Source organism: Diadema setosum, chromosome 19, assembly GCF_964275005.1.
Source record: "Diadema setosum chromosome 19, eeDiaSeto1, whole genome shotgun sequence".
Taxonomy (NCBI): Eukaryota; Metazoa; Echinodermata; class Echinoidea; order Diadematoida; family Diadematidae; genus Diadema; species Diadema setosum.
The window spans coordinates 23652987-23680408 of NC_092703.1; the positions used below are offsets into that span (position 1 = coordinate 23652987).

The window sequence follows — 27422 nt, forward strand, 5'->3', positions numbered from 1 at the left end:
GGAGTATGTATTGCATACTAAACGTTTTATTTACGCTGTGCCTATTGAGCGCTGTGCACGTACAGCTGTCGACGGGGTGGCGAGTAGAATCTTCTCGGTCCTTGACTGCTCACTAGTCCTAGTCCTAGTTCTAGTCTAGAGTCTATATGTACTGGGTGCTGTTTTCTTCTAACTAGGCGTAAACCGTGATTGCCGTTGACTATTTTTTGGATTTAGATTTTAAGAATCACTCAGTCCTCATCTTTGTTAGATAGTTTGAACTGTGATGTCGAACCATTATCGCTTATCATCAATGCATAGGTGTAACGTTACTTACACACAGTTTTCTATGGGCAGCACGTTCAGACAATGATGCCAATTTCATTTTGCATATCTGGAATATTCCCCACGAATTTTATCTAAATAAAAATCTTTTGAAGAGATTCCTTCTAAAAATTAATAGATATTGTTTAACATTTTTATTTCAGCTCCATATTGCAATTTTACTAAATACAGTTTTTGCAGTACTTCGTGTGAGATTTCATCAGTAAATTGACATGTGTAGTTCGTTTTGCTAAAGTCGGAGGTTGGCACCTGTGACGTATGCCAAATTGTGTGGATCGTTCCTTGGCTTGCTCGTTTTCATTTTTTTCAAAAAATCATTACAGGCTTATCCTGGGTTTTAGAATCCTCTCTTTCCAGTTGTAGGCATCAAAAATGTAGATTAGAATTATCAGACAAGTAGAAAATGTCAGTACAGGTTTTTTTTAACCAAATTGAATGGGGTTTTCTACAAAAAAGACCCTGAAGTACCATTTAGACAATTTAATCATATTGGGTATTATCAATGCGAAATTCTGATTGTAATTTTTTTGGGACATACTGTAGAGCCTACACTGGCCTACATAACATTATGTCTCTTGGGACGCAAAGAATTCTCATTACTTTGCTCGAAGAGCACAGGACACAAACAGTATGCAGTTTATATGGGTGCAAGTCTACACAGCTTTCCTATTGTATAACACAGGATTCTCTATTCTGTCTGACAGTGCACTATAGCAAAAGTAGCGGTAATGAATGGCGCATGTCTATTTGACCATTCACAAATCTTGCTATAAATACACCATTCACTGTGTAGATGTAAATATATGTATTGATATATATACATCACAGGTTATAATCATGTGTTCATTACCATATGTACAGATTACTGTAAAAGTGGATATTTTGCGCAACTAATATTTTTGCGCTTGGCCGGATGAGAAGAGTTTCGCATGTTTTTAATTCCGCAGAATCAAGACACTAAGTACAGGAACAAACGGCAAGCAAAAATATTCAAGTGCTTTTATTTTCGCGCTAGTTTGTGGTTGCGCGAAATGCGCGAAAATTTCAACACCGCAAATATGTCCACTTTTACAGTATATATGCTTTACAAATGCGTACAATTGTACCTGCAATTAGCCCAAGTGCATTTTCATTGTTCAGACAAAAACTTTTGCATGCATTTTACTGTCATGAGTCTTGGCTCCTTGGGCAGGAAAATTTCTAGTTTTACTCTACATACATAAATATGCATAAATGTATACACACAAAAATGTGCACTGATTTTGAGCTATTGTGTGTGTTGTCAAATGTGATCGAACAAAAAGTTGCAAGCAGTGATTTTGTGTGAGGACTGAAAATAGGTGAATTTGGTCAACCAAATCAATCTTGAGTTTTTCATATTTTCTGAAAGAACAAATCTTCTACATTATGTTAAAGTTTAGGATCATTAAACAAACAGGAACTAGTGTTTTCAGCAGTTTTTCTCAAACACTTTTTGGTGGAATAGTATGATTAGGTGTTTCTCATAGAACCCTCTCTTAACTTTCAACTCCAATAACTTTGGAAAGAGTGATGCTACAGTTTTGAAACTTGGCATAATTAATCATTTACAGAATGTGCTAATGAAGCATGCTCAATTTCAGCTTAATCTGATTATCCCTTCATTGTTGTTGCTCCGATGGTCAATATCCTGTTTTTAGTTCCATTCATCCCACAGCTAGCGTGGCTTAGTACAGATAAAGCGCTTGAATAGACCCTGCACTACGGAACCTGTTTTCTCAGTTCACACTTTTCCAGAGTGTGTCCTTTCTTTCCAATATTTAAATAGGTTAAGAGAGTCCATTTGAATTTAGTTATATCTCATTTTAAAGCTTAGAGTCTACTCTTTTAGAATCTGCCCTGAACTAAAAATCCATGTCTGGCGGCTTTCTGTTGGTTTTGTGATGCAGTGTCACAAATGCAGCTACTGTTGTATTGAATAGATATCGTTGATGCGGGCCTTGTGTTGATAACATGTATCCACCAGTAGATGGCACTTCCAATTGAGATGCTTATTGCAGATCACAGTTTCTTTTACCTCTACAACCAGCACTATCATTCTTCACCTTTTATTTCCCTCTGATGTCCAATGCAGACTAAAGACAAGGCTGTTCCCCTAGACTGCAGCTTCAAACGAGCTGAACCTGTGGCATTTGCATCAGATTCTATGAATGCAGTAAGACGGTCTTACTTATATGGTCTATGTAGACAAATATTGTTAATCCTTTTTTTTTTTTTTTTTGCTTGCCAGTTATTCAAAACCCTGTAGCCACACCAAAAATGTGCAGTAAACCTTTTTTTTTTTTTTTTTTTTTTTTGCTTGTCAGCCACTTAACCATTGAATTATGTGTGTATGTTTGTTTGTTTGTTTGTTTGTTTGTGTTTTGGCTTATCAGCTGATTACACCTGGAAGTGGCACTAGGAAGGCCCCACTTTTCAAAAATGCAGCGCTGGCCCTGGAACACATCACATTATGTCGTGAAACAATACTAATATGCAGTGATCAACTCGTCAACGACACAGTTTTAATATGAAAGAGCCGCAACAAATTTTTATTCTTCAAGCTTGATGATTCATTGATGATAAGAAACTATTTTGACAGTTATGTCACAGAATGCATTGGATGCCCCCTTCATGATGCACAGGGGTGTAGAGATAGGAAGATACAAAATATAAAATGGTTTGTATGTGCATGTGAGTACATGTATATATATCACAGACAGACAGACAGACAGACAGACAGATAGATAGATAGATAAAATAGATAGAGAGAGAGATACATATATATATATAGATATATATATGCTTACAATGAATAGGTAAGTGCATGTGATGACATAACTCGAAGTTAGTGTGTGTGTGTGTATACTGTATAAAACATGTGTGCATATTGTATTGTAGAAACATACATTTGGAGCTGTGTTGTCATTTTCACTGCACATTGTAGAAATGTATGATTAATTCAGACATTGTATTGAAACCAGTGTATTCATTTGCTAATAGACTGTACCTTTGATTTGGATGCATCCACAGATCACCGTTAGTGTAATTTTGGCAACCTGCACCATCTCTCTTTATCATTTCCTCTCCAATTTCCATATAGAATGTAGTCAAAGATCGTGATAGGAGCTTCAAGCCACCTGCGTCCATGCGGTTTACAACAAGTGCGAGGGTGAGACAGTTCACATGATTATATGGTCCATGTAGGCAGATACAGCTGTACCTATACTCCCCATAGCAAGATGTCTAAAGGTTGATTCCAACTGATGAAGATGATATGGTCGTGAATTATGTTTTCATGGCCCATGGTTGAGCCCTGATGTGCTCTGGCAAGTTTTCCATCTTCCAGAGTATGTAAATTCAGATCTAAGTAGCTCCGACAGCTGTCTCGAGTGTACCATTACAATCATGACACTCAGATGGCTGTGAAATCATATCATTTGCCCCATTTTTATCAGGTTTTCCAGATTGTGCTGCTTTTTTTTTTTTATTGTCATTGGTTTCGTCAAAAACGAATCGCTACATCTTTGCCAAATTCTCGTTTGCAGCCGAATTCATTTCTGTATGGCAGATCATGCTGAAGACGAAGAAGGCATTAACCTTTTGAGGACGAGTCTCCAGTATACTCGGGCAGGGGTCTATTGGAAACTCTTATTGTACCAAAATCAGCCCGTCCTCAATGGGTCAAGTGCCAATTGTAGTAGAGATGTCTCGTTGGATGCAGGAGAAGTGGTGGGAGTCAATGTAGGTGGAACTTTGAGTGACAAACTCCCAAAACTTTGTTAGCTGCTCCAACAAGGAGGAAATAGTTTTTTTTTTCTGTGTGTGTGTGTGCACATGCCATAATGATGATTGATTCTCTTTGAAGTGATATGATGTGCTCTTCAAATATGTGTGCTGTGATGTGCTTTTCTGTGTTGTTGACAACATTTTACGCTGGCACTCATGAAACCCCTAAGATTTGCTTCACAGGATTATCACACTGGCACTCACAAAAAAGCATGAGAGTTACTTCACATGAACTGTGCATGGATGTTTATTTGATTCAATATCACACTCTTGCCATGTACAGTAGTGTAAAAGTGGACATTTTCGGGCATTTTTTCGCAATCAAAAGCTAGCGCAAAAATTAAAGCACACAAATATTTTTGCATGCCAAATGTTCGGTAGTTAATATCTGGAATCCGAGGAATTAAAAACACGTGAAATCCATCTTAACCCACCAACTGCTAAAAAAAATTGCTCGTGCAAAAATATCCACTTTTACAGTATACCCATAATTATATTACCCTCCCAAGGATTACAGTTTGCTGCCAAAGTCATCATATAGAACATACATGAAGATTCAGTTAATGCATGTTAGGGAAAGCATTCCTAGGCAACTAATTATGTTATATTAGATAGCAATGAATGGGATACCAGGGAACATTGGCCCAAACGAGTGCAATATTTCCTGGTATTCCTTGAATTATGATGAAAGCCGTCCAAAATGATTATTGCCATCTACATTTGTATAACCGTTACCTGGAGGAATAAACTGAAAAAACAAATAGGAATTCTTCTACTAGACTTTGAAGTCATCTCTGCACTGTACTTGCATATGTAGCAAGGTGTTTGTGCGCTTAAATTGTGGAAATTAGAATTCATGCACTCGGTACAAACAGCAAGCCTTCATGCACCCAAAAAGTGCTTGTGCAACAGATGCATGCTCACTTGTCTCTTTTTGAAATATGAAAAGAAATTTTGAATTGAATTGAATTGAATGTAAGAGCTACTTCTCCCTTGCTCTCTATCTCTTTTATCTGTCTATTTCTCTCTCTCTCTAGCTCTCTTTCAGTCTTGCAATTTATCTATCTATCTCTTTCCATTTACAATTTTATGTATTTTTTCATAATTATACCAGTTACCTGTCTTTCTATCAACCTATCCCCATTTTAATTTCTGTGGTAACAATGCAAAAATTGATATGAACAAATTTTTCTCTTTGGTTCACAAATGGTATGTACATCATAGGAAACACTTTCATGTACGCTTGTAATACAATAAATGAATATTGGTGTTTTGATTTTGCAGCAGAGCAGAAAGGAGGAGGAGGAGGAGACAGAAGATCTATTGGGCCTCAGCTTTGGGTTCATGGACGATGAACCCGTGGCCGATGGATCCGTGGCAAATGAACTCGTGTCAGATGAACCGATTGCATTAATCAGAACAGTGAGGATTTTTTCTTTATTTCTTATGGTCTCGGTTATCAGTAACTTTACAGCAGCAATATTAATGCAGTAGTTTTTGGTGTGTCTTGTGAGAGATATAATCTGAAGAAACGATACGCACTTAGTCTGTTGGGGCCTGGGAATGGGTGATGACTCCTCTCTTAACATACATTTGTCATGAACTGTGAGCATTCACTGGTGTAACATGATTCAAAATCTAGAGAATGAGTGTACAATGTGAATGAATACAATGCATACAATACAATGAATGAATGTACATGTATACAGTGAAACATACAATCACACATTATATAGATGATGACTGGCGGGGGAGGGAACATACAGAATGTTCCACCCGAAGGGTTTGAAATGCTGTTGAGGGAGGTTATAAGTCCCGAGACGAAGTCGAGGGACTTACAGCCTCCCGAAATAGCATTTCAAACCCTGAGGGTGGAACGTTTGGTACATGTTCCCGACAACAAAAGTCATCATCTGTTATATTATATGGGTTAGTCAAATACGTGAACGTCAACCACCAACAAAGATCGTAGAGATTCAGTGTACTTACGCGTAGCTAGCGTAGCCCGACCAGACGCTGTTAATACGCAGTGCGCTACACAGCGACTGGGCTGTGTATAGTTACATCGTACGATCTTTGCAACCACCAGCATGCATAACGCATGCAGAGCACAATGCACTCGATCACTCGCTCGCGCAGAGCCAAATTCATTGTGCGCGCGTGGGTGGCCGGTCCTAGGCCTTCTGTCATTTGTTACGTGCAAATGTTCTCCCATGGGAGAACATTACCAAGAATGTTCGCCCATGGGCAAACATAACGAATGTACCTCCATCACATGACTCTGTTTAGCCAATCACTAACCGGTATTTGATTAACCCATTTAATATATGTATATACATACAATGTACTTACATACCTCTTCCCATATTCAGTCAAACCTGTCTATTTATAGCGGCCACCCAATGGAGGTGAAACATTAAGTGGTTATTATAGACAGGTGGCTGCTATAGACAGAGGGTTTTTTAACATGACTTTTCTCTTGGCAGAATTTTATCTGCATTATACAAACATAAACACTCTGATACATGCATAGCACATACACATGTAAATGTGTATTCATACAATGTATATCAACAGATCGATGGTGTTTTACAGATTTTGTAGGCATCCCCTCCATTTAAAGATATTCTACAAAATCATTTTGTGAGCATCTCTGTTAATTGTCATATCCTTTCCCTACAGACAGCATATAATCTGTATCTTTTCAGACATATTCAACAGTGTAGTTGTTATGCAGTGAATGAATGTTTATATCAAGTGTCATATGTGTGTATCTACACAATGTACAATGTAGGTGTGTACATGTATGATATATGCGAGCGTAGTAGATTGATTGTTATGAGATAACTGCATTTTGAAGAAATGCTTTCATGTACACTGGTAATACAACAAATGAATATTGGTGTTTTGATTTTGCAGAAGAGCAGAAAGGTAGCGGAGGTGAGACAAGATATATCCGGCCTCAGCTTTGGCTCTGTTGGGTTCGTGGCTCGTGAACCAATTGCCTCAAGCAGACCAGTGAGGATTTCGTCTTTATTTCTTAAGGTCTCAATTATCAGAAACTTTCCAATAGCAATGCAGCAGTTATTGGTGTGACTTGTGCGAGATATACTCTAGATTAAACAATATGCACCAAGCCTGTTGGGGCCTAGAAATGTGGATGACCCCCCTCTGGTGTAACATGATTCAAAGTCTAGAAAATGAGTTTCATTTAAACGTACATGCATACAGTCATTATACACTGTACAAATCTACATACATGGTACAATGTGTACCTCTTTGTATACACAGTCAAACCTGTCTATAACGGCCACCCAATGGAGGTGAAACATTAAGTGATTATTATGGGCAGGTAGCTGCTGTAGATAAAGGGTTTTTAACATTACTTTTTTTCTCTTGGCATTTTTTATCAGTGGCCATATACGACAGGTGGCCACTATAGACAGATGGCTGCAAAGGCAGATTTGACTGTACACATACAAGTGTACACACACACACCTACATTGTACCATGTACTCAGGTATCTGCATCATATGAACATACACACTCTGATGCATATAGACACATTGCACACATGCATAAATGCATGCACATAGTTACATAACATTTTATATCTCAGTTGAAAAAAACACTGAAACAAAAAGACTGGAAAACAGTCCAACTCCTGGTGGTGAATGAAACATGAAGAAAGTGAGGATGGCAGTTGCATTCTTCCGTTGTCAGGATAAATAAAAAAAAAAAAAATGTGGAATGGATCTGTCTCTAAGATATCAGAAACTCGGAAAACTGTTGATAGCAACTTGTGACAAACCTGTCATTTTAATATTTTGCCAATTATGTGAAACTGTCATCACACATTGTCAAGACATTGTACTATAGACCTATTAGGAGAATCATGCATTATGGCAGAGGCATACCAGTCGTCATAGCGACATTTCTAGTTAATTATTGTATCACTGTATCACATTTTTTTTCCTTCTTCTTTTTGTTACTGTTTTGGTTTTGCATTGTCCTTATGCTATTGTGTTTTCTCCCATTACTTGCATAAATAGAACAAGTTTGCTTTTCTAAACCCACCCATATAAAGCCATATAAATGCAATTGTTATTGTTATTATTATTAGTATTACTAATTTTTTATATGGTGAAATGCCTCTTGGTTTTGCAGCTCAAGAAGAAAACGACGACAGTCAGTCCTGATGAGAGTGATGATGACTATGGTTTTTGTCTAGATGAAGCAGCAGCAGAAGAGGTGAGGGTGTATTTAGGTGGAGCTTGCAATAACAAATATGCCCGTAAGCTGTCAAAAGGATAGCATCATGTAAGTTGAGATGGGGATTCAGATTTTAACTTTTTGTGAGATAATTGGGAACCACTTGCATGAAATATAACAGAGCTTGCCATTCTAAGAGGAATTCAAAATTTATTTGATGAAAAAAGGTTTTGAAACAGCTGAGATATCCAGAAACAAAGAGAGGCGATTGAAAAGTGGGACACACCTTTTATTAGGACCACTTTATTTTGCTTTGTTCTTGGATACCTCAACCATTTCCAAGCCAATTTTCTTGAAATAAAGTTTGAATTCCTCCTAGAATTGTATGCTCTGTAATATCTCTTATAAGTGGTTTCTAATAACAGTATCTGAAAAAAACTTAAAGCTGAATCCTCATCTCAAACAAAATTATATACATGTACCATGCCTTTAAGTACTTGAGAGTTGATAAATTCTCTTTCTTTGAAACAGAGTTTTAAAATACACTGTACAGGCATCTCTGGTTATGCTTCCTGCGAATCAGTTGTAATTTGCAATATTTTCCCTTAATGCTGAGAAATTATTAATACTGACACTCATCAAAACCCTGAAAATAACACTGATTATTAAACACGAACAGCACACCCCATTCCAGTAAGACTTGTAGGCTTATAGTGTACATCACACCTGTACTGTATGTGGTTTGCTTTACAGAGGTACAGTGTATCTCAAAAGCATACCATTGCTACATCTCTATGCTCACCCAACTTTGGCCTCCTTAATTCCAAAATGTACAACATCCTGAGGCATACAAGCTTTTGCCCATGCTGGTTCCACCAAAATAAATCTGTAATTCGAGAAAACCGGCTTCAAAGTTTTTCTTCGAATGCAATCATGATCACGGGGAGGTAAGACAGTTTTCGCCTCTTGACAATAGAAGGTATGCTCTTAGCAACCTCCGGTATTTTCATTCAAGCTTAGCGCCAGAGATTCATACGCATGACCAATAAGTGACCATGCAGGATGTAACGCACTGACCAATGAGATCACTCCCTCATTGCTGGGGGCCGAGTTTATCTGCGGCGCTAAATCCAAATCTTCAGACACATTTCTGCTCCGTTTAAGCTCGGAAAATCATGGCCCAGAAAAATACGAATTTCTTGCCTTTCCTTTGATCATTTAGCTCCAGATTTTTGGCAGATGATAGATGAAACATTAGATTAAAAAATCATGTCAAAAACAGAATGTCAGTGGTTTTGACCGATTCTGATGATCTGACTTCAAACTTGTTTGTCTTGCTTCACGAATCAGCGTCTTTTCGATTCTTTTGAGATGGCAGGTCACAATTAGACTATGACATGCCATTAAGATTACTGTACCACAATGAAATTGTGTCAAGAGTAAGTTGGCCTTCAAGGGAAAACAACCCTGAAAATTCTTTACTTTATGTAAATGGAAGCAAGAAAACAAAAAATTGACAAACAGGACAGTGAAAGTTTGAGCAAATTTTGATCAAGACTATGATAGTTTTGATTTTTTTTTCTCTTTTTGAAGCTGTGATCAAACACAAATTAGCAATTCTCTGAGATTACATATGAACTCCAAACCATATATTCTCTGTGCTCCATAAAAAATCAAATAAATGAATACAAAGAAATAATTTTCTAATGCAGAAAATTTCCAATCATGCACCCCTATGCGATTGCTGAGAATATGTATCTACAACTCCTGCATAAAAAAAGAAAATATTATAAACGTCAGACATCAGTAACAGAAAAAAATAATGGAATTCTGAATACATGGAAAGTAGGAAGAACCCAAATGCTATATCACAGAGTAGTCAATTTCTGTTATTTGATCACACCTTCAAAATTCCATTACTTCTTATTTTTGATGGGATTTCGGTCAAACTTTCAATACCCAGTTCCTCTCATTTGTCTGCATTAATCGAACAAACGTGATGGATGTTTAGGATAGATTTTCCCTTTAACTGTCATATGAGCCAATCAGTAAAGGCACCCTGCCCTGCCCCTCCCCCCCCCCCCCCCCCTGATTGTGTTTTTGTATGAAGCAAACTCCCTGTGACATCAGGGCATTTTTTTTACATCATAATTTGTTTTTGTCGAGCCCTCCGTAGGCCCCCATTTCTCTAGGAAGGCGACCATGGCAATCTGTGGCGATTTAACAAATCGTGGCGCGATTGCCGTCCGTCTCCATTTTTGGCCTCCGAGGCAATTACACTACGGTTTCTCCACGCTCAACTGGACATTTTCCGCGACCATTCTGCCGCACAAATTTTTTTGACCGCGCCGCTCACTGACTTTTTACTTTCAAGTCTTGCACATCCTATGACACCATTTTCACAAAAATCGGACATACAGCTACGATGCTGCACGACCTTTTATACATGCTTGTCAGAACAAAAATGGCTCAAAAACATGATTTTGTGTACAAAGTCTATGCAAATAGAGTTTTCTCACCTTTTCACAAAGATGTGATTATTTTCACTTTCAATCACTGAATAAATTAGTTTTAGAATAATTGTGCTTAAAATAGGTTCTGTAATAAATTTTGTTTGAAAAAATGGCAAAAAAGTCGAAAAACAGAGAATACATAAGAAATTCATGAAAACAATAGAATACCTAAGAAATTAAATTTGATACCAGTTTTTTTTTCTCAAGTACATTGTTTCGAATGCTACAAGGAATAATGTCACCAAAATTTAGGATGCCGTTAGCTTCATTTTCTGAATTATTAGAGCAAGATTTATTATTTCACACATATTTATTATTATAAGATATAAAAAATGATTTTTTTTTTCTTTTAATAGTTTAATTGGTGGATTACGTTACAAGTATTAATGTATGTGCCAATTTTTAGGGCGATTGTGCAATCAATGGGGGGAGTTGAATCACTCTCCTCCGGCCACAGAACAGGCCAAAAGCCTAGCCTGGTTAGGGTTAATGCTGAGAAATTATTAATACTGACACTCATAAAAAACCTGAGAACAACACTGATGAACACAAACAGCACACCCCATCCCAGTAACACTTGTATAGTGTACATCACACCTTTACTGTATGTGGTTTGCTTTACAAAGGTACAGGGTATCTCAAAAGCATACCTCTGCTAGATCTCTATGCTCACCCAACTTTGGCCTTCTTACATGTAATTCCAAAATTTACAACATCCTGGGGCATACAAGCTTTTGCCCATGCGGGTTCCACCTTATAAAATAACTTACTTTCAGTTCAGAAGAATAAATTGCCCTCCATCAGATTCCTTCCAAAGAGGTCTAAAATTGTCACTTTTTATGTCTTTTTTTTATTGTCTATGTTTTCGTTTCTGTATTTTCTGCCATTCTCATAACCTTTCCCTCCGAGTCTAGAACACCCCACGAAGTGGATTTTATTCATTATGAATCATATCAGTTATTACTGTGATCTCCCCAAAGGAGGGAAGTTATGTGTATAACGTTATCTTTGGTATTGGTTGGTTGGTTTGTTTGTTTGGTTTTTGTTTTTGTTTTTTTGTTTACAAAATAACTCAAAAAGTTGTTAACGGAATTGACATAAACTTGCAGGGAAAAAATGATGATGGCACAAGGAACAGATGTTAAATTTTGGCAGTGATCTGGGGATTTTAATGGATTTTTGAAGGCTTTTTGTAATCCTTTGGCATGTACTGGTGTACATTTTCTCTGTTCTTTTAAACCCTAGATGCCGAGAATGCAGGCAAGAAAAGAGCCTGCCCCAGCTAGAGAGGCATTGCTCGAAGAAAGTGAAGAAAAGCAGGTGAGAGAGTTTGCAGGACTGGTGCTGTTCAATTATTTTAGTCAAATACGACCAAAACAGATACTGTAAAAGTGGAAATTTTCGCGGTGTTCAAATTTTCGCGCATTTCGCGCAACCAGAAACTAGCGCAAAAATAAAAGCACGCGAATATTTTTGCTTGCCATACGTGCCTGTGCGTGATGTCTTGATTCCGCGGAATTAAAAACACGTGAAACTCTTCCGACCCGGCCAAGCGCGAAAAATTAGTCACGCGAAAATATCCACTTTTACAGTACCTGAAGGTTGATGATTCCAGGGAATGAGGATGACATGATCGCCGCATGTTCGCTTCCTTCCACATTTTTGTTGTGACGTAGAAAGAATGTTTTTTTTTTTACTTTTGTGGTTCTGAAGAGAACTGGGCCAAAGTGATTGGAAGCTGTTTTAAAGGGTGTGTACAGTTCTGGTCGAGGTGAGGATTTAGCTTTTAACGTTTTGCAAGATATTCAGAAACTACTCGATGAGATGTCAAAGAGCATGCAATTCTAAGGGGTATCAAAAGTTTATTTGATGAAAATCGGTTTTGAAATGGCCGAGATATCCAAGAACAATATGAAACAAAGAGATCCTAATAAAGGCATGGCCTGTTGCCTTTTATTTCATTTTGCCTCTGACGAAGATTCTGCTAGGATTGAAAGCTCGGGCCCCTTTTGACGCCTTTTATTATCATCACTTTTTTGGATATCTCGGCCATTTGAAAACCAATTTTCATCAAATAAACGTTGAATCCTTCCTAAAATTACATGCTCTTTCGTATTTCGTAAAAGGTTTCTCATTATCTCACTTAGGAATGTTCAAAACATGAATCCCCACCTCAACCAGTACTGTACAGTCCCTTTAACCTGTCACCAGAAGAAAAGAGTAACATATGGAGATACAGGGCTGTATGGACTGATATAGGGCCTGTGGGGGCAGAGTCTACCCACGGTGTGCAACAGCAGAAGTATACACGGCCAGCGCCACATTTTCAAAAGGGGGGCACATCCAGGTTTCATGAGATTACAAGCAAAAAAAAAACAAACAAAGGCCTTCTTGTGTCCCTTCTCGGTTTCTTCAGCTGACAAGCAAAAAGAAAAGAAAAAAAAAAGGTCTTCAGTGCATCTTTCTCATTCCAAACTTCCAAGTTTCTTCAGCTGACAAGCAAAAAAAAAAAAAAAAAAGCCTTCAGCTAAAAAACAAACGCCTGCAAAAAAGTGGGGGGGGGGCCTGAGAGGTGTGACATTTTGTTGGTTTTGTGATGCATGTTCTCATATACAGCGGATGCTATACTTTCTCTCAAATGACAGGAAATTATCTTTGTGTCCTTATTTTATCAGAATTGTCTGGATATGCTGCTTGTCATTTCCAGGTGACACAACATTTGCTCCTTCCACAGTTACTCCTGCCTTACTTTCCTCAGGGACTTAGGGCTAGAGTTGCGATAGGGTATTAGATTCCGTTTGATGTAATAATAATAATAATAATAAGGTCTTATTTACCCAGGGTAGCCTCTTCAGTGTCGCCACTGCTCTACCAGAGGGCCCTGCTATTATTATTACCCTAGCGTTGCCAGGTACCCATTTATACACCTGGGTCGAGAGGGACACAGTGGGTAAAAACATCTTGTCCAAGGACGTAAGCGCTGGGCGGGATTCGAACTCGGGTCTTCCGATTGGGAGTCGGGAGTCTTATCCACTATGCCACAGCGCCCCCAAATGTGAGGATTAGGATTAGGGTTAGGCTTTTGTTTTATGGGTAGAATTTATGTCTGCATTAGCGTGCAAGTATGTTTCATGGGAGTAATTGTCACAGGAGCAAATGTCATGGAACCATCATTTCTACGGGATATTTTGAAAAGTGAACTGCTTTGTTTTGAACATCAACATTTTGTATGATTTAATCTGCTCTCTCTGTGTGTTGCAGCTTGGGAAAAAGAAGATGAAGAAGAAGAAGGCAGTAAGTCCTGTTTATTATGGAGAAGCTTATTCATTATCAGTAGACCTTTATTTCTGTGCAGACAAGGTGAGAATAGATGAAGCCTGCAATGGGTGAACTTCCCTTTAAAGTCGGTAGCTACTCCAACTTAGGAAAGCTCTCTTCCTGTGAAACAGATTAATTTTTGCTTTAAAAGCGTCCTTGGTAGTGCTTTCCACAAATGCTGTGATTTACTCGTCTAAAGTACAGTGTAGGAGCTGTAGTTTGATTTGCTTTGTCAAGAAAATGTCTCACTGGCACTCTTAACCCTAATGCTCTCAGAGTATATTCAAACCTTTCATTACTGAGGGGGGCATTATGCCCCCCCCCCCCCCCCTTAAGATTGCGGGCGCAGATTGTGCGATTGCAATGAAGATTAGCAGGCAAGTTACTCATGATGCAATCTAAAGGGCTGTACAGGTAAATTTCACTGAATCTTTCCATTTTAATTTGTATTAATTAGTTATGCTAATTTAAGCATTGAATTAGAGTTTGGCTGTAAATCACTGAATAAAACCCTAAGCTTCATTTCTTTTTGGTTTTTTATTTTGTTTGGAAACTGTTGAGAATTCTGATAGAATGCACATCGAAAAAAAAGAAACAGCATTGGTATCAATTTACATTTTTTATGTATTGTATTTCTAAACTTTTTCATGTATTTCTTTATTTTTCCACCTTTCATCATTTTGTCAATGGCAATTGTTGGTGACACTTTTTCAATGATAAACAGCCTGCTATTCATTTTAATCAGCAAAAGTCAAAATAATGACATGTATTTCATAGTAGATATAGTAGATACATGTACATGTACATGTAGATGGATGGATAGAAAGATATACAGTATACAGTAGGTAGAATGGCGGATGAAGAGATATTACAGTGGACAGTAAAGAGATATTTCGATGGATGAATTAAAATATAATACATAAAAAATGTAAATTGATACCGATGTTGGTTTGTTTTTTTTTTGTCTCGCCCACCGGAGGTGAAAGCGAGACTAAGGGATCCAAATGGCGTCCGTCCGTCGTCCCTCGTCCGTCCGTCGTCCGTCCGTCGTCCCTCGTCCGTCACAAATGTTAAAGTTTACCTGCAAGACTCTCTTATGATGCATAACTTGGCAACTGTTACAGCAATGGCAGTCACACTTGGGTGATAGAAGCACTAGGGGTATCTTCATGTTATGGTGTTGTCAGAGGTCATGTGATGATGTCAAAGGTTATTTGAGGTCATATATTAAAGAGTATGTGCAAGACTCTTTTTCTATGTTAAAGTTTACCTGCAAGACTCTCTTTTGACAAATAACTTCACATAAGTTGCTTAGATTACAACCTAACTTGGGTCATAGATGCACTGGGGGTACCTTCATGTTATGGTGCCGTTGGAGGTCACAGGATAAGGTCAAAGGTCATTTGAGGTCATACGTTAAAGTTTACTTGCAAGACTCTCTTATCACATGTAACTCGACACATGTTGCTACAATGGCAATCAAACTTGGGTGATGGATGCACTGGGGGTACCTTCATGTTATGGTGCCGTAAGAGGTCACATGATAAGGTCAAAGGTCATTTGAGGTCATACGTTAAAGTTTACTTGCAAGACTCTCTTATCGCACGTAACTCAGCACATGTTGCTACAATGGCAATCAAACTTGGGTGATGGTAGATGTCTCTTGGGAAGTTGAAGGTAACCACAAGCTCAAAGGTTACAGACAGGGGTCAACAAATTTTTAGGGCCCAATGTTAAGTTTTTAGGGCGCATTTCGTTTATGGCTCATAACTTTTGATCCCTTTGTCTGTTTGTGACCAAACTTGGATGGAAGATGTCCCTTGGGGAGGTGAAGGTCGTCACAAGGTCAAAGGTCACAGACAGGGGTCAACAAACTTTTAGGGCCCAATGTTATGTTTTTAGGGCGCGTTTTGATTGTGGCTCATAACTTTTGATCCCTATGTCCGTTTGTGACCAAACTTGGACGGTAGATGTCCCTTGGGGAGTTACAGGTCATCACAAGGTCAAAGGTCACAGAAAGGGGTCAACAAATTTTTAGGGCCCAATGTTAAGTTTTTATAGCGCGTTTTGATTATGGCTCATTGCTTTTGATCCCTTTGTCCGTTTGTGACCAAACTTGGATGGTAAATGTCCCTTAGGGTGTTGAAGGTCACCACACGGTCAAAGGTCATAAGCAGGTCAATTAACTTCTTGGAGTTATAAAAAATATTAATTCCTTGTATGCGAATGGGCGAGACACAATTTGGCGATTGCCTTGTTTTTTTGATGTGCATTCTATCAGAATTCCCAACAGTCTCCAGACAAAATAAAAAACCGAAAAGAAATGTAGCGTAGGGTTTTATTCAATGATAAAGCCAAGTCTAATTTCATGCATAGATTAGCATAATTAATTAATACATACAGACATACAGACAGGCAGACAAGCCCAACAGTGAAGACTGCTTGAGAGAGTGGGAAAGAAGGGCGAGACAAACAGATGATTATCGTGTATACTCGAAACCAAAAACACAAATTCAAGTTGATGAATTTTTCTTGCGTCGTGTTCGTTTTTATTGCAACTGACTGACGTCGATGTAGGGCAATTTGTCAATCAGTTGCAACAAAAATGTGAATGTTGATGTTTTGTTATGCAGTTGAGCAATATGCTAGAGGATTTAGATGACAGAGCAGATGCTTTGCTGCAGGGTCGGTCTCGATGGGGCGCGGTTCAAGTTCAAGAACAGAGCGGCTATGTAGAAAATTTGGTATGGATATCATATGTACAGTATGTCCCAAAAAAATTACAATCAAATTTTCACATTGACAACACCCAATATGATTAAACTGTCTAAAAAAAAATCTTAAAATCTTAAAAAGCTCTATTTTGCAGAAAATCCCATTCAATTTGGTTAAGCGGTCACAGAGAAATGTGAAAAGATGTAAAGCATGTCATGAGTCTGATTCTTGGCACTTTGATGCTTTTGTGTGTGAATACAATAGACAGAACTTGGAGGGAAGAGAATCTTGACATCCTCTTCATACAAAATTCCTCATATCTCTTTGACCACTGAAGCAAATCGAATGGGGTTTTCTCTAAGATGTGGCCAATGAGTTATAGTTTCTTACCCTGAATTTGTATTTGGATTGATTCACTATTTTTAAAGATATTATTGCAGAGGGTCCAGTTGTAATTTTTTTTTTTGGACATACGGTACAGTGAATATATTTTTTCTTGTGTTTGTTTTTAATCTGAAACGTACCAGTTGTATTTTGTTCATGTGTGTATAAACATATACAGCTGTATGGGTATATGTATATATATATATATATATATATATATATATATATATACATGTACATATGTGTATATATATATATATATATATATACTGCATCATCAGAAACAAAATAGAACAAAGTTCATGCTGTATTCGCCAAGAGTTTACTTCGGCACACAAATTTTCGAGTGATTCACTCTCTCTCGTGTAATCAGACATACCTACATTCCCGCAGTGATCTGTTTTCTATGCACATCTAATTTATACACCCATTATTTTCTTTTTTTACATCAGTGACAATCAAAATTCCAACCAAAATTGAAAGGGAAAAAATGGCACTATATTGATGTTCTGCTGCATTTGTCTGTTCATGAGTCTGCCATAGCTATGTCTGTTGTCATGGTAACTAATTGCCCTCCGAGTAGTTACGCACACCAGTCAAACTTCGATTGTTCATGAAAATTGTGTGTGTTTTGCACTTGTGTGCACATGGTGTATAGTGAGGCATTAAGTTTCCAAACCACTGTAAGCACTTTGTCTACTGTAGTTTAACTGAGCTCAGAACAGCTCAGGACGCCATGGATACCACCAATTTCTTTTTTTTTTAACATTGCATTAGCTCACCTGTGCCGAAGGCACACCAAACTTAGTAGATAGCAAGCCAAGGGGGATTGGATCTCAATTTGCTCATGATGGGCACCATGCCCCACCTGAGGGGCCCCCAGGGGACACAGGGCCCCCCTCCCCCAATTAAGGGATCTTTAAAAATCTTGTTCTTCCCTGAAACCAGAAGCGATAGAGCTATGTTGATATGAGGCCCGTTCACACACAAGGGAAAAAGTGCGATTTAAAAATCGATTTTCTTATCACGATCAAAATTTCGAAATTTTTTCCAGTGTAGACAGAAAAAATCTCACTAATTACCGCGATCCTTATCGCGATCCAACTCGCACTATTAGTGCGGTTTTTCAGAATAATCGCGATTATTTTGCCAAGCGTCGTGTGTGTGAGCGCGATCGAGATTCGGAAATCGGTATTTTTAATCCCATCGTTCGTAGCGCGTGCGAAACTCTACTGGGACTGCGGGGTCAGTCTTCGGTCATGCAAGATTCGCGCATGCGCAGTTTGGCCACTGATCGTTCTTTCCTTGCTGCGAAGTGCGGTTTTTCCCTGTGTATGAACGGTCGAAAAAAAAAGTCGAAATTTGGATCGCGATTGAAATTTCGATTTTCGTTGTTTGTGAACGGGCCTATAATGAGTTAGTACCATGATTGTAGTTTCAAGTTTGTTTGTGGCGGAATCAGGGATGCCCCCCTTGGCACCCTGGGGAGGGGTCCAAATGCAGGCCTACATTGTTAATTTTCATCTTCTTCTTGAAAAACCGTGATGAATTTCCACTAAACTTGGCAAGTACAGTAGCATTCCTAAGGGGATAAGATCTCAAAGGCCCGAATTCCCGAAGGTGGTACAAATGAAACCATGGTTTAAACCATGGACAAAAACCATGGAGCGCCAAGTGTCGCAAGGAATATTTCGTTACAAAATTGGTCATTTCGTTGACAAAATGACTGTTTCGTTGACGAAATTATCATTTCGACGATGAAATGTTCATTTAGTTACAAAATGTTGTCATTTTGTTACAAAATAATCATTTCCTCGATGAAATGACTGATTTTGTATCGAAATATTCAATGCGACACTTGGCGCTCCATGGTTTTTGTCCATGGTTTAAACCATGATTTCATTTGCACCACCTTTGTGAATTCGGGCCAAAGTGTTTGAATGGGCACGATGCTTTCCTTGGGGGCCCCAGGAGGCCCATACCTCCCAAATTAAGGAATAACCAATACTATTCTTCTCTAGAAGCAGAAGTGATACGAGCTCTAAAGGCATTATTTACCATTTGCAGATGAAACAAAAACCCTGCTTTAGTGCTTCAAATAGTACTAAAATAGGAGTTAGGGATAGAAACAACCAATGTGAAAATGTTTCTCAAACGAGTGTAATCAATGTTAAGTATTGTTGAATATATGAAATGTGAACAATACAACTGAAATGTTTTGTATACTAAAGTGTCTACAGTTATGGTTTATGGAGTAAGATAGTGATATCTTCTTATGCGTGTACATAGGTTTTGTGTTGTTTGAAGGTTTGCATGGTGAAGTTAATTAGGAAGAAAGATTTGCGGTGACACCATGTGTATGTAGTCCTTAACCGGATCGTAGTTTGGAAGAAGAGCTTAGAAAGAGGAGAAACGAAGAGGGAAGCGGCATATGGGGGTTGTGAGGAGGGCAAAAAGTGAAGAGTGGGAGACAGTAATGGGCTGGAAGTTGAAGTTGCACTAGTGGAGACAGTAGAGAAAGGAACACAGAGAGTGGTAAGGAAGAATAGTGTGAGAATCAAGTAAGATGTTCGGACATCGTTAGAAGGGGAAAGATGAAATAGAAGGGAAGAGGAAGAGGAAGGAGTTGAATGTTGGAGAATGATGGAGATAGGGGAGAGCAGTGAAGATTCATGAAACCAAGAGGAGAACGAAGTCGGCGAACAGTGTGGCTATGGAATGCGAATGAATGGAGAAAGGACGATTAACAGAAATAAGGAGGGGTAAGTAGAGGAGAGGTGAGAATATGCGGAGAGAAGGGAGAGAGAGAGAGAGAGAGAGGGGGGGGGGGCAATGAAAAGAAGAAGAAAAGAACAAATTGAAATTCAAGACGTGAATTAGAGGGAGCTAGTGTAGATCCTAGAATTAAATGCTGCTGCGGAAAAGAAAAATAAATGGAGAGGAAATTGATGACAGTTAAATCCTGAAAAGGTTCCTGTGGGAGAAATGCAAAAATGAGAAATTAAAATAAGGTTAAAGTGTAGACCTGAGGAGAGAAGACAAGAGAAATAACCTGTAAAGAAATGTGTAAATTAAAACTAGTGGTCCTGAAAAGGACTGTTGGGTTGTATGGAAGGAAGTTCCTCGGTTCTCCTAGTTATTCTTATAACTAGACTTCTTGTTCTACTTTCACTAGCTGTGTACCTTTACTCAGTGTTTCATTTCTCTTTCCTCTCTCTCTCTCTCTCTTACACTTTTGTCTGTTTCTACACTACTTATCTTTTCTTTTCTTTCTGTTCTGTTCTCTTCTTTCTTCTTTTCTTTTTATTTCTTCCTTCCATACAACCCAACGGTCCTTTTCAGGACCCCTAGTTTTAATTTACACATTTCTTTACAGGTTATTTCTCTTGTCTTCTCTCCTCAGGTCTACACTTTAACCTTATTTTAATTTCTCATTTTTGCATTTCTCCCACAGGAACCTTTTCAGGATTTAACTGTCATCAATTTCCTCTCCATTTATTTTTCTTTTCCGCAGCAGCATTTAATTCTAGGATCTCCACTAGCTCCCTCTAATTTACGTCTTGAATTTCAATTTGTTCTTTTCTTCTTCTTTTCATTGCCCCCCCCCCTCTCTCTCTCTCTCTCTCTCTCTCCCTTCTCTCCGCATATTCTCACCTCTCCTCTACTTACCCCTCCTTATTTCTGTTAATCGTCCTTTCTCCATTCATTCGCATTCCATAGCCACACTGTTCGCCGACTTCGTTCTCCTCTTGGTTTCATGAATCTTCACTGCTCTCCCCTATCTCCATGATTCTCCAACATTCAACTCCTTCCTCTTCCTCTTCCCTTCTATTTCATCTTTCCCCTTCTAACGATGTCCGAACATCTTACTTGATTCTCACACTATTCTTCCTTACCACTCTCTGTGTTCCTTTCTCTACTGTCTCCACTATAGTGCAACTTCAACTTCCAGCCCATTACTGTCTCCCACTCTTCACTTTTTGCCCTCCTCACAACCCCCATATGCCGCTTCCCTCTTCGTTTCTCCTCTTTCTAAGCTCTTCTTCCAAACTACGATCCGGTTAAGGACTACATATACATAGGTTTTATTGTACAATTTTTGTGTGGTAGGATGTTTTGTGATACAACTGACCTACATGTACACATACAATGTATGCATCAAACGTGATGACTCGAACATCTTTTAAATCACTGATCCCAGTGGTAAGAAGTACCTTTAAGTTTTGGTTGTTTTTTTAAGTGCAAAGTCAAAACTTTGTAAGTACAGTGTACTTGGTAGGTATTTTTACCAGTGCGATGGAATATGCAAATGGACACCATGTCCCCAGCTCCCAAATAAAGCAGCCCACCTCCCACCCCTCCCCCCCCCCCCCAAGTTTACAATGTTCTTGGGTAAAAGTCGAGACCCCCGGGTCTCTTGTTTGAATAGTCTTATACCCCGTTTATACTAACGAAAAAGGGGGTTTTGAAACCCCCTGTAGCTGCTTCGAGCAGGCTTTCAGCTCAGTATAAACTGACAGAATTCAGAAAAGGCGATCCGATCGGGTCGGGCCGGGTCGAGTTCTGAAACCTCCTACGGAGGGAGGTTTCAGAACCCGCTATAGCAGGCTCGAGGAGGTTCGACTGCAGTATAAACGCAAATGGGGTTCGAGAAGCCGGAGGTAATTGCTGAAGGTCATCACCTGCTTACATAAACAACCCTGACATCTCAACCAATCCCCGCTGCAGAAAGCATTTCAACTGGCACACTGTCACTCAAAAGCCCACGCCATAAATCAGAGGGGAGGAGAAGGTTGGGCCTGCTAGGGCCTGCTAGGGTCTGCTTTTGGTGAGCAGTATAAACAGACAAGAGGCTGCTTTTTCAGAGTGGGTTTTCGAACCTCCTCGAGCAGGCTCTGAAACCCGCTAGCAGTATAAATGGGGTATTAAGGGCTTTTTACACTTGTGTTTCTTAACCCCGGACTTTCTCTGACCCAGGACTATCGTTAGTCCCGTACCAATTTTTCCAGCTTTTTACACTCGCCAATTAGTCCCGTACTATCTCTTGTCCGGGGCTAAGGAGAAAACTGACCTTTTTACACTCGTATTTCTTAGCCCCGGACTTTCCAAACCACATGAATATTCATAATTACGCTGTGTACTGTACACGTACACGCACGCATCGGCAGCACTTGATTACCTCGTTTCTGATTGGTCATTGAGGGTCGGACTTCGTCTCCGTCGCTTAGCCCAGGATTATTTTTTTGTTCTGTTTACACTCACTTGCTTGGCACCGCTTTTGCGGTGCTAGCACCGCAATTGCGGTGCTAACCCCTGCTATTTTGCAGGGCCAGATAGTACCGTACTATCGGTTGGGCTAGCCCACTTTGGCAAAAACGAGTGTAAACAGAAAGTGGGCTAAGGATAGTCCCGTACCAACGGTGGGGCTAAGGCCCCCCCCCCCCCCCCCCCCTTAGCCCCACCGTTGGTCCGGGGCTGAGCAAAATTTTACAAGTGTAAAAAGCCCTTTAGATTCTTTCTTTTTCCGGCTCTGTCCATTCACATGATTTAACCTAACATGATTTATGATATGGTATGATTATGTTCTTTATTTTTCTATCTGTATGGCTACTCGTAGTATTCTTTTTAGTTTAGTCAGCTTGTCTTGTTGTTGTTTGTGGCAAATATTATGTTTATTCTCGTGGTGTGAATGTTATCTTTTGATCCATTGTTTGTTTTGTATCATATTGTGTTGCTTTATATGCTGTAAACTCATATACAGACTCACTGAAAAATAGCCCTGAATCTGATAGTGTTTTTTTTTAATTGTTGATTGAAACAAAACAAACAAACAAACAAATTCAACCTCAAATGTTCGATCAAAAAAATAAGATTTGTCTTCAGTCTCCTCTGCCAATTAAGATCAGCTTCAAGTTTACACTGAGATGGTGACTGTTTCAAAACCATTTGTGATAGCATAGGCACAATTTAAAGTTTATAATTTCCTCAAGTGTAACAATCTGAGTGTTGAAAATTTTGATGTGCTATGTACGGTCATAATATTGGTGTTCGCAGTGTTTTGCAAGTGTCAGCATAGAGTGTATCACTCTACCAACATTGCCCATGGTATCGCATTAGTTTGTTGAATTTCCCATGTGCTGTTCGTATGTGGAAGAGTTTTGTGTATGGTCGTTTTTTGACAACTGTCATGAATTGGATGTGGCAAGAAATAACTTTTTTTGTTTGTGTGTGTCCACCAGGATGACGATATTGATTCCATGGAGTTAGAATGTGTTGGAGATGTGAGCGCATACAAGGCAGCAGGCCTCCTTCCCACCGACTCAGAGGTAAGGGACAAAAAATTCCCCGCCGCAAAAATGTTCTCGTTCTTCCCCCCCACTCAAAGTTATCACATGGTCCCCGCACCTGTACTTGTTATGATGATAGGGCTTTTTCTGTTATTTCTCCATCTCTTCGGAGCAAACTCCCTCTCTATATTCGTAATGCTGAAAGTGTTGATAAGTGTAAAGCATTGCTGAAAACTTATCTATTTACTCAGTCCTAATTTTTGTTGTTGTTGTTATATCATATGCACATAATGCTTTGTTTATTACCAATATAAAGTAATAATAATAATAATAATAATAATAATAATAATAATAATAATTATTATTATTATTATTATTATTATTATTATTATTATTATTATTATTATTATTATTATTATTATTATTATTATTATTATTATTATTATTATCATCATCATCATCATCATTTTTATTATTATGAAGACTAAGATACATTGTAGTTATGATTTTTTATGCCTCCGCCACGAAGTGGTGCCGGAGGCATTATGTTTTCGGGTTGTCCGTCCGTCCGTAATGAATTTTGTGGACAGGGTAACTACCAAAACCTTTTGAGGTATCCTAATGAAACTTGGCATGTATGTGTATTAGGGGGTGAAGTTGTGCCTATCAACTTTTGGGTGCACATGCTCAAGGTCAAAGGTCAAAAGGTCAAGGTCAAATGCTTAAAATTTTACTATTTCCCCCATATCTATGCCATGCCTGAAGATATTTTCTTGAAACTTAGTGTATGCATGTATTACTCAATCAAGATTCTCTAGTGAAAGTTTGGGATCATGCGGTCAAAGGTCAAAGGTCAAAAGGTCAAGTAAAAAATGTGAAATTTAACTTTTTTCTCCGTATCTTGGAAATAGTTCAAGGTATCTTCATGGAACATAGTATACAATGTATATGCATGTACTGACTGGCAGTGATTAGCTAGGGAATTTGGGGTTCATGGGGTCAAAGGTCAGGGGTCAAAGGTCAAGGGCAACACTTCAAAATTTTACTATTTCCCTCATATTTGTGCAATGCCAGCAGGATTTTTTTTTTAACTTGGTGTATGCATTTTTAACCTGATAGTGATTCTCTAGAAAGTTTTGTTTTTGTTTTTGTTTTTTGTTTTTTTTGCCAAAAAGGTCAAAAGGTCAAAGATCAAGTGAAAGTGCTGAACTTACTTCTTCCTCCATATCTCGGAAGTGGCTCAAGTTATCATGAAACTTAGTACATATTTATGCATGTTCTGCCTGACAGTAATTCTCTTATGAGTTTTAGGGTCAATGGCCAGATGAAAATGGTAACAATTTGCTATTCAATACAGAAATTGCATTTTTTCTCCATACCTTGAAACTTACTCAAGGCATAAACTTATGAAAGGGTCAAAGTCAAGTTAAAGTCCTTCAATCCCCAAATACATGCTCTCCTATTCGTCCAATTAAACCTATGTCAAGGAAGGTGAACATTCAACACTTTTGTGACAAACATGTCATTTTGATATTTTGCCAGTTTTGTGAAAATGTAATCACACATTGTCCACATGTACTATAGACCTATTAGGAGAATCATGCATTATGGCGGAGGCATACCAGTCGCCATAGCGACATTTCTAGTTTTCTTTTTGAAGCTGTGATCAGACACAAATTTACAATTCTCTGAGATCGCATATGAACTCCCAACCATTTGATCTTTTGGCTCCATAAAAAATCAAATAAATGAATAAAAAGAAATCATTTTCTAATGCAATAAATTTCCTATCATACATGTACATGCACCACAATACAATTGCTGAGAATATGTACAGTTGTATCTTTGAACTCTTGAGATGCCCTCACCTTCTAGAGTAATTCACACATTTTACAAGCTATGCTTTTCTTGTGAATTTCTCTTTTCCATGTAAAGTTATAGATTAAGATTGTATTGCTTACTTGTTTATTTATCCAAACCAGAGTTGATATCATTATAATTGTATTCATGTTTTGTTGAAAATTACGTTATTGAAAGTTTCTTTTGATGTTATGTACTCATGTAATACTTTGTATTACTTTATATGGAAATAAAATGATTTGAATTCCTCTGAATTTGAATTGAAATTGAAATTGAATTGAACTCCCTCATGCAAAAAAAATCCCAAAGAAAAATCACATATTGGTGACAGGAATAAAAAAAAATTGAATTCTGAATACATGGAAAGTAGGAAGAGCCCAAATGCTATATCACAGAGTAGTCAATTTCTGTTATTTGGTCACACCTTCAAAATTCCATTACTTCTTATTTCTTATGGGATTTCGGTCATACTTTCAATACCCATTTCCTCTCGTTTGTCTGCATTAATCGAACAAACTTGATGCAGGTTTAAGGATAGATTTTCCCTTTAACTGTCGTATGAGCCTATCAGTAAAGGCACCCTGCTCTGTTTTTTTATGCCTCCACCACGAAGTGGTGCCGGAGGCATTATGTTTTCGGGTTGTCCGTCCGTCCGTCCGTCCGTCCTTCCGTCCGTCCGTAATGAATTTTGTGGACAGGGTAACTACCAAAACCTTTTGAAGTATCCTAATGAAACTTGGCATGTATGTGTATTAGGGGGTGAAATTGCGCCTATCAACTTTTGGGTGCACATGCTCAAGGTCAAAGGTCAAAAGGTCAAGGTCAAATGCTTAAAATTTTACCATTTCCCCCATATCTATGCCATGCCTGAAGATATTTTCTTGAAACTTAGTGTATACATGTATTACTCAATCAAGATTCTCTAGTGAAAGTTTGGGATCAATAATAATAACAATAATAATAATAATAATAATAATAATAATAATAATAATAATAATAATAATTATAATAATAATGATAATAATAACAATAACAATAATTATTATTATTATTTCTATTATTATTATTATTATTATCATCATCATCATCATTTTTATTATTATGAAGACTAAGATACATTGTAGTTATGATTTTTTTTCTTTTTGAAGCTGTGATCAGACACAAATTTACAATTCTCTGAGATCACATATGAACTCCCAACCATTTGATCTTTTGGCTCCATAAAAAATCAAATAAATGAATAAAAAGAAATCATTTCCTAATGCAATAAATTTCCTATCATACATGTACATGCACCACAATACAATTGCTGAGAATATGTACAGTTGTATCTTTGAACTCTTGAGATGCCCTCACCTTCTAGAGTAATTCACACATTTTACAAGCTATGCTTTTCTTGTGAATTTCTCTTTTCCATGTAAAGTTATAGATTAAGATTGTATTGCTTACTTGTTTATTTATCCAAACCAGAGTTGATATCATCATAATTGTATTCATGTTATGTTGAAAATTACGTATTTGAAAGTTTCTTTTGATGTTATGTACTCATGTAATACTTTGTATTACTTTATATGGAAATAAAATGATTTGAATTCCTCTGAATTTGAATTGAAATTGAAATTGAATTGAACTCCCTCATGCAAAAAAAAATCCCAAAGAAAAATCACACATTGGTGACAGGAATAAAAAAAATTGAATTCTGAATACATGGAAAGTAGGAAGAGCCCAAATGCTATATCACAGAGTAGTCAATTTCTGTTATTTGGTCACACCTTCAAAATTCCATTACTTCTTATTTCTTATGGGATTTCGGTCATACTTTCAATACCCATTTCCTCTCGTTTGTCTGCATTAATCGAACAAACTTGATGCAGGTTTAAGGATAGATTTTCCCTTTAACTGTCGTATGAGCCTATCAGTAAAGGCACCCTGCTCTGTTTTTTTTTATCACAATTTGTTTTACTTAGTTTGTTTTTTTCTCAGTCTCACATACTGTATACTC

The 27422-nt window shown here is 38.0% G+C and overlaps 1 protein-coding gene across 1 annotated transcript in view; it reads left to right on the top strand.

The window, feature by feature from the left end:
- Nucleotides 1-27422, top strand: part of LOC140242356 (uncharacterized) — a 50748-nt gene that overhangs the window by 8332 nt on the left and 14994 nt on the right. The window contains exons 2-10 of the mRNA XM_072322092.1: nucleotides 2438-2518; nucleotides 3446-3514; nucleotides 5416-5553; nucleotides 7051-7149; nucleotides 8299-8382; nucleotides 12102-12176; nucleotides 14118-14216; nucleotides 16808-16918; nucleotides 23513-23599. Coding sequence (XP_072178193.1) covers nucleotides 2438-2518; nucleotides 3446-3514; nucleotides 5416-5553; nucleotides 7051-7149; nucleotides 8299-8382; nucleotides 12102-12176; nucleotides 14118-14216; nucleotides 16808-16918; nucleotides 23513-23599 — 843 coding nt within the window. The remainder of the gene's footprint in view (nucleotides 1-2437; nucleotides 2519-3445; nucleotides 3515-5415; nucleotides 5554-7050; nucleotides 7150-8298; nucleotides 8383-12101; nucleotides 12177-14117; nucleotides 14217-16807; nucleotides 16919-23512; nucleotides 23600-27422) is intronic.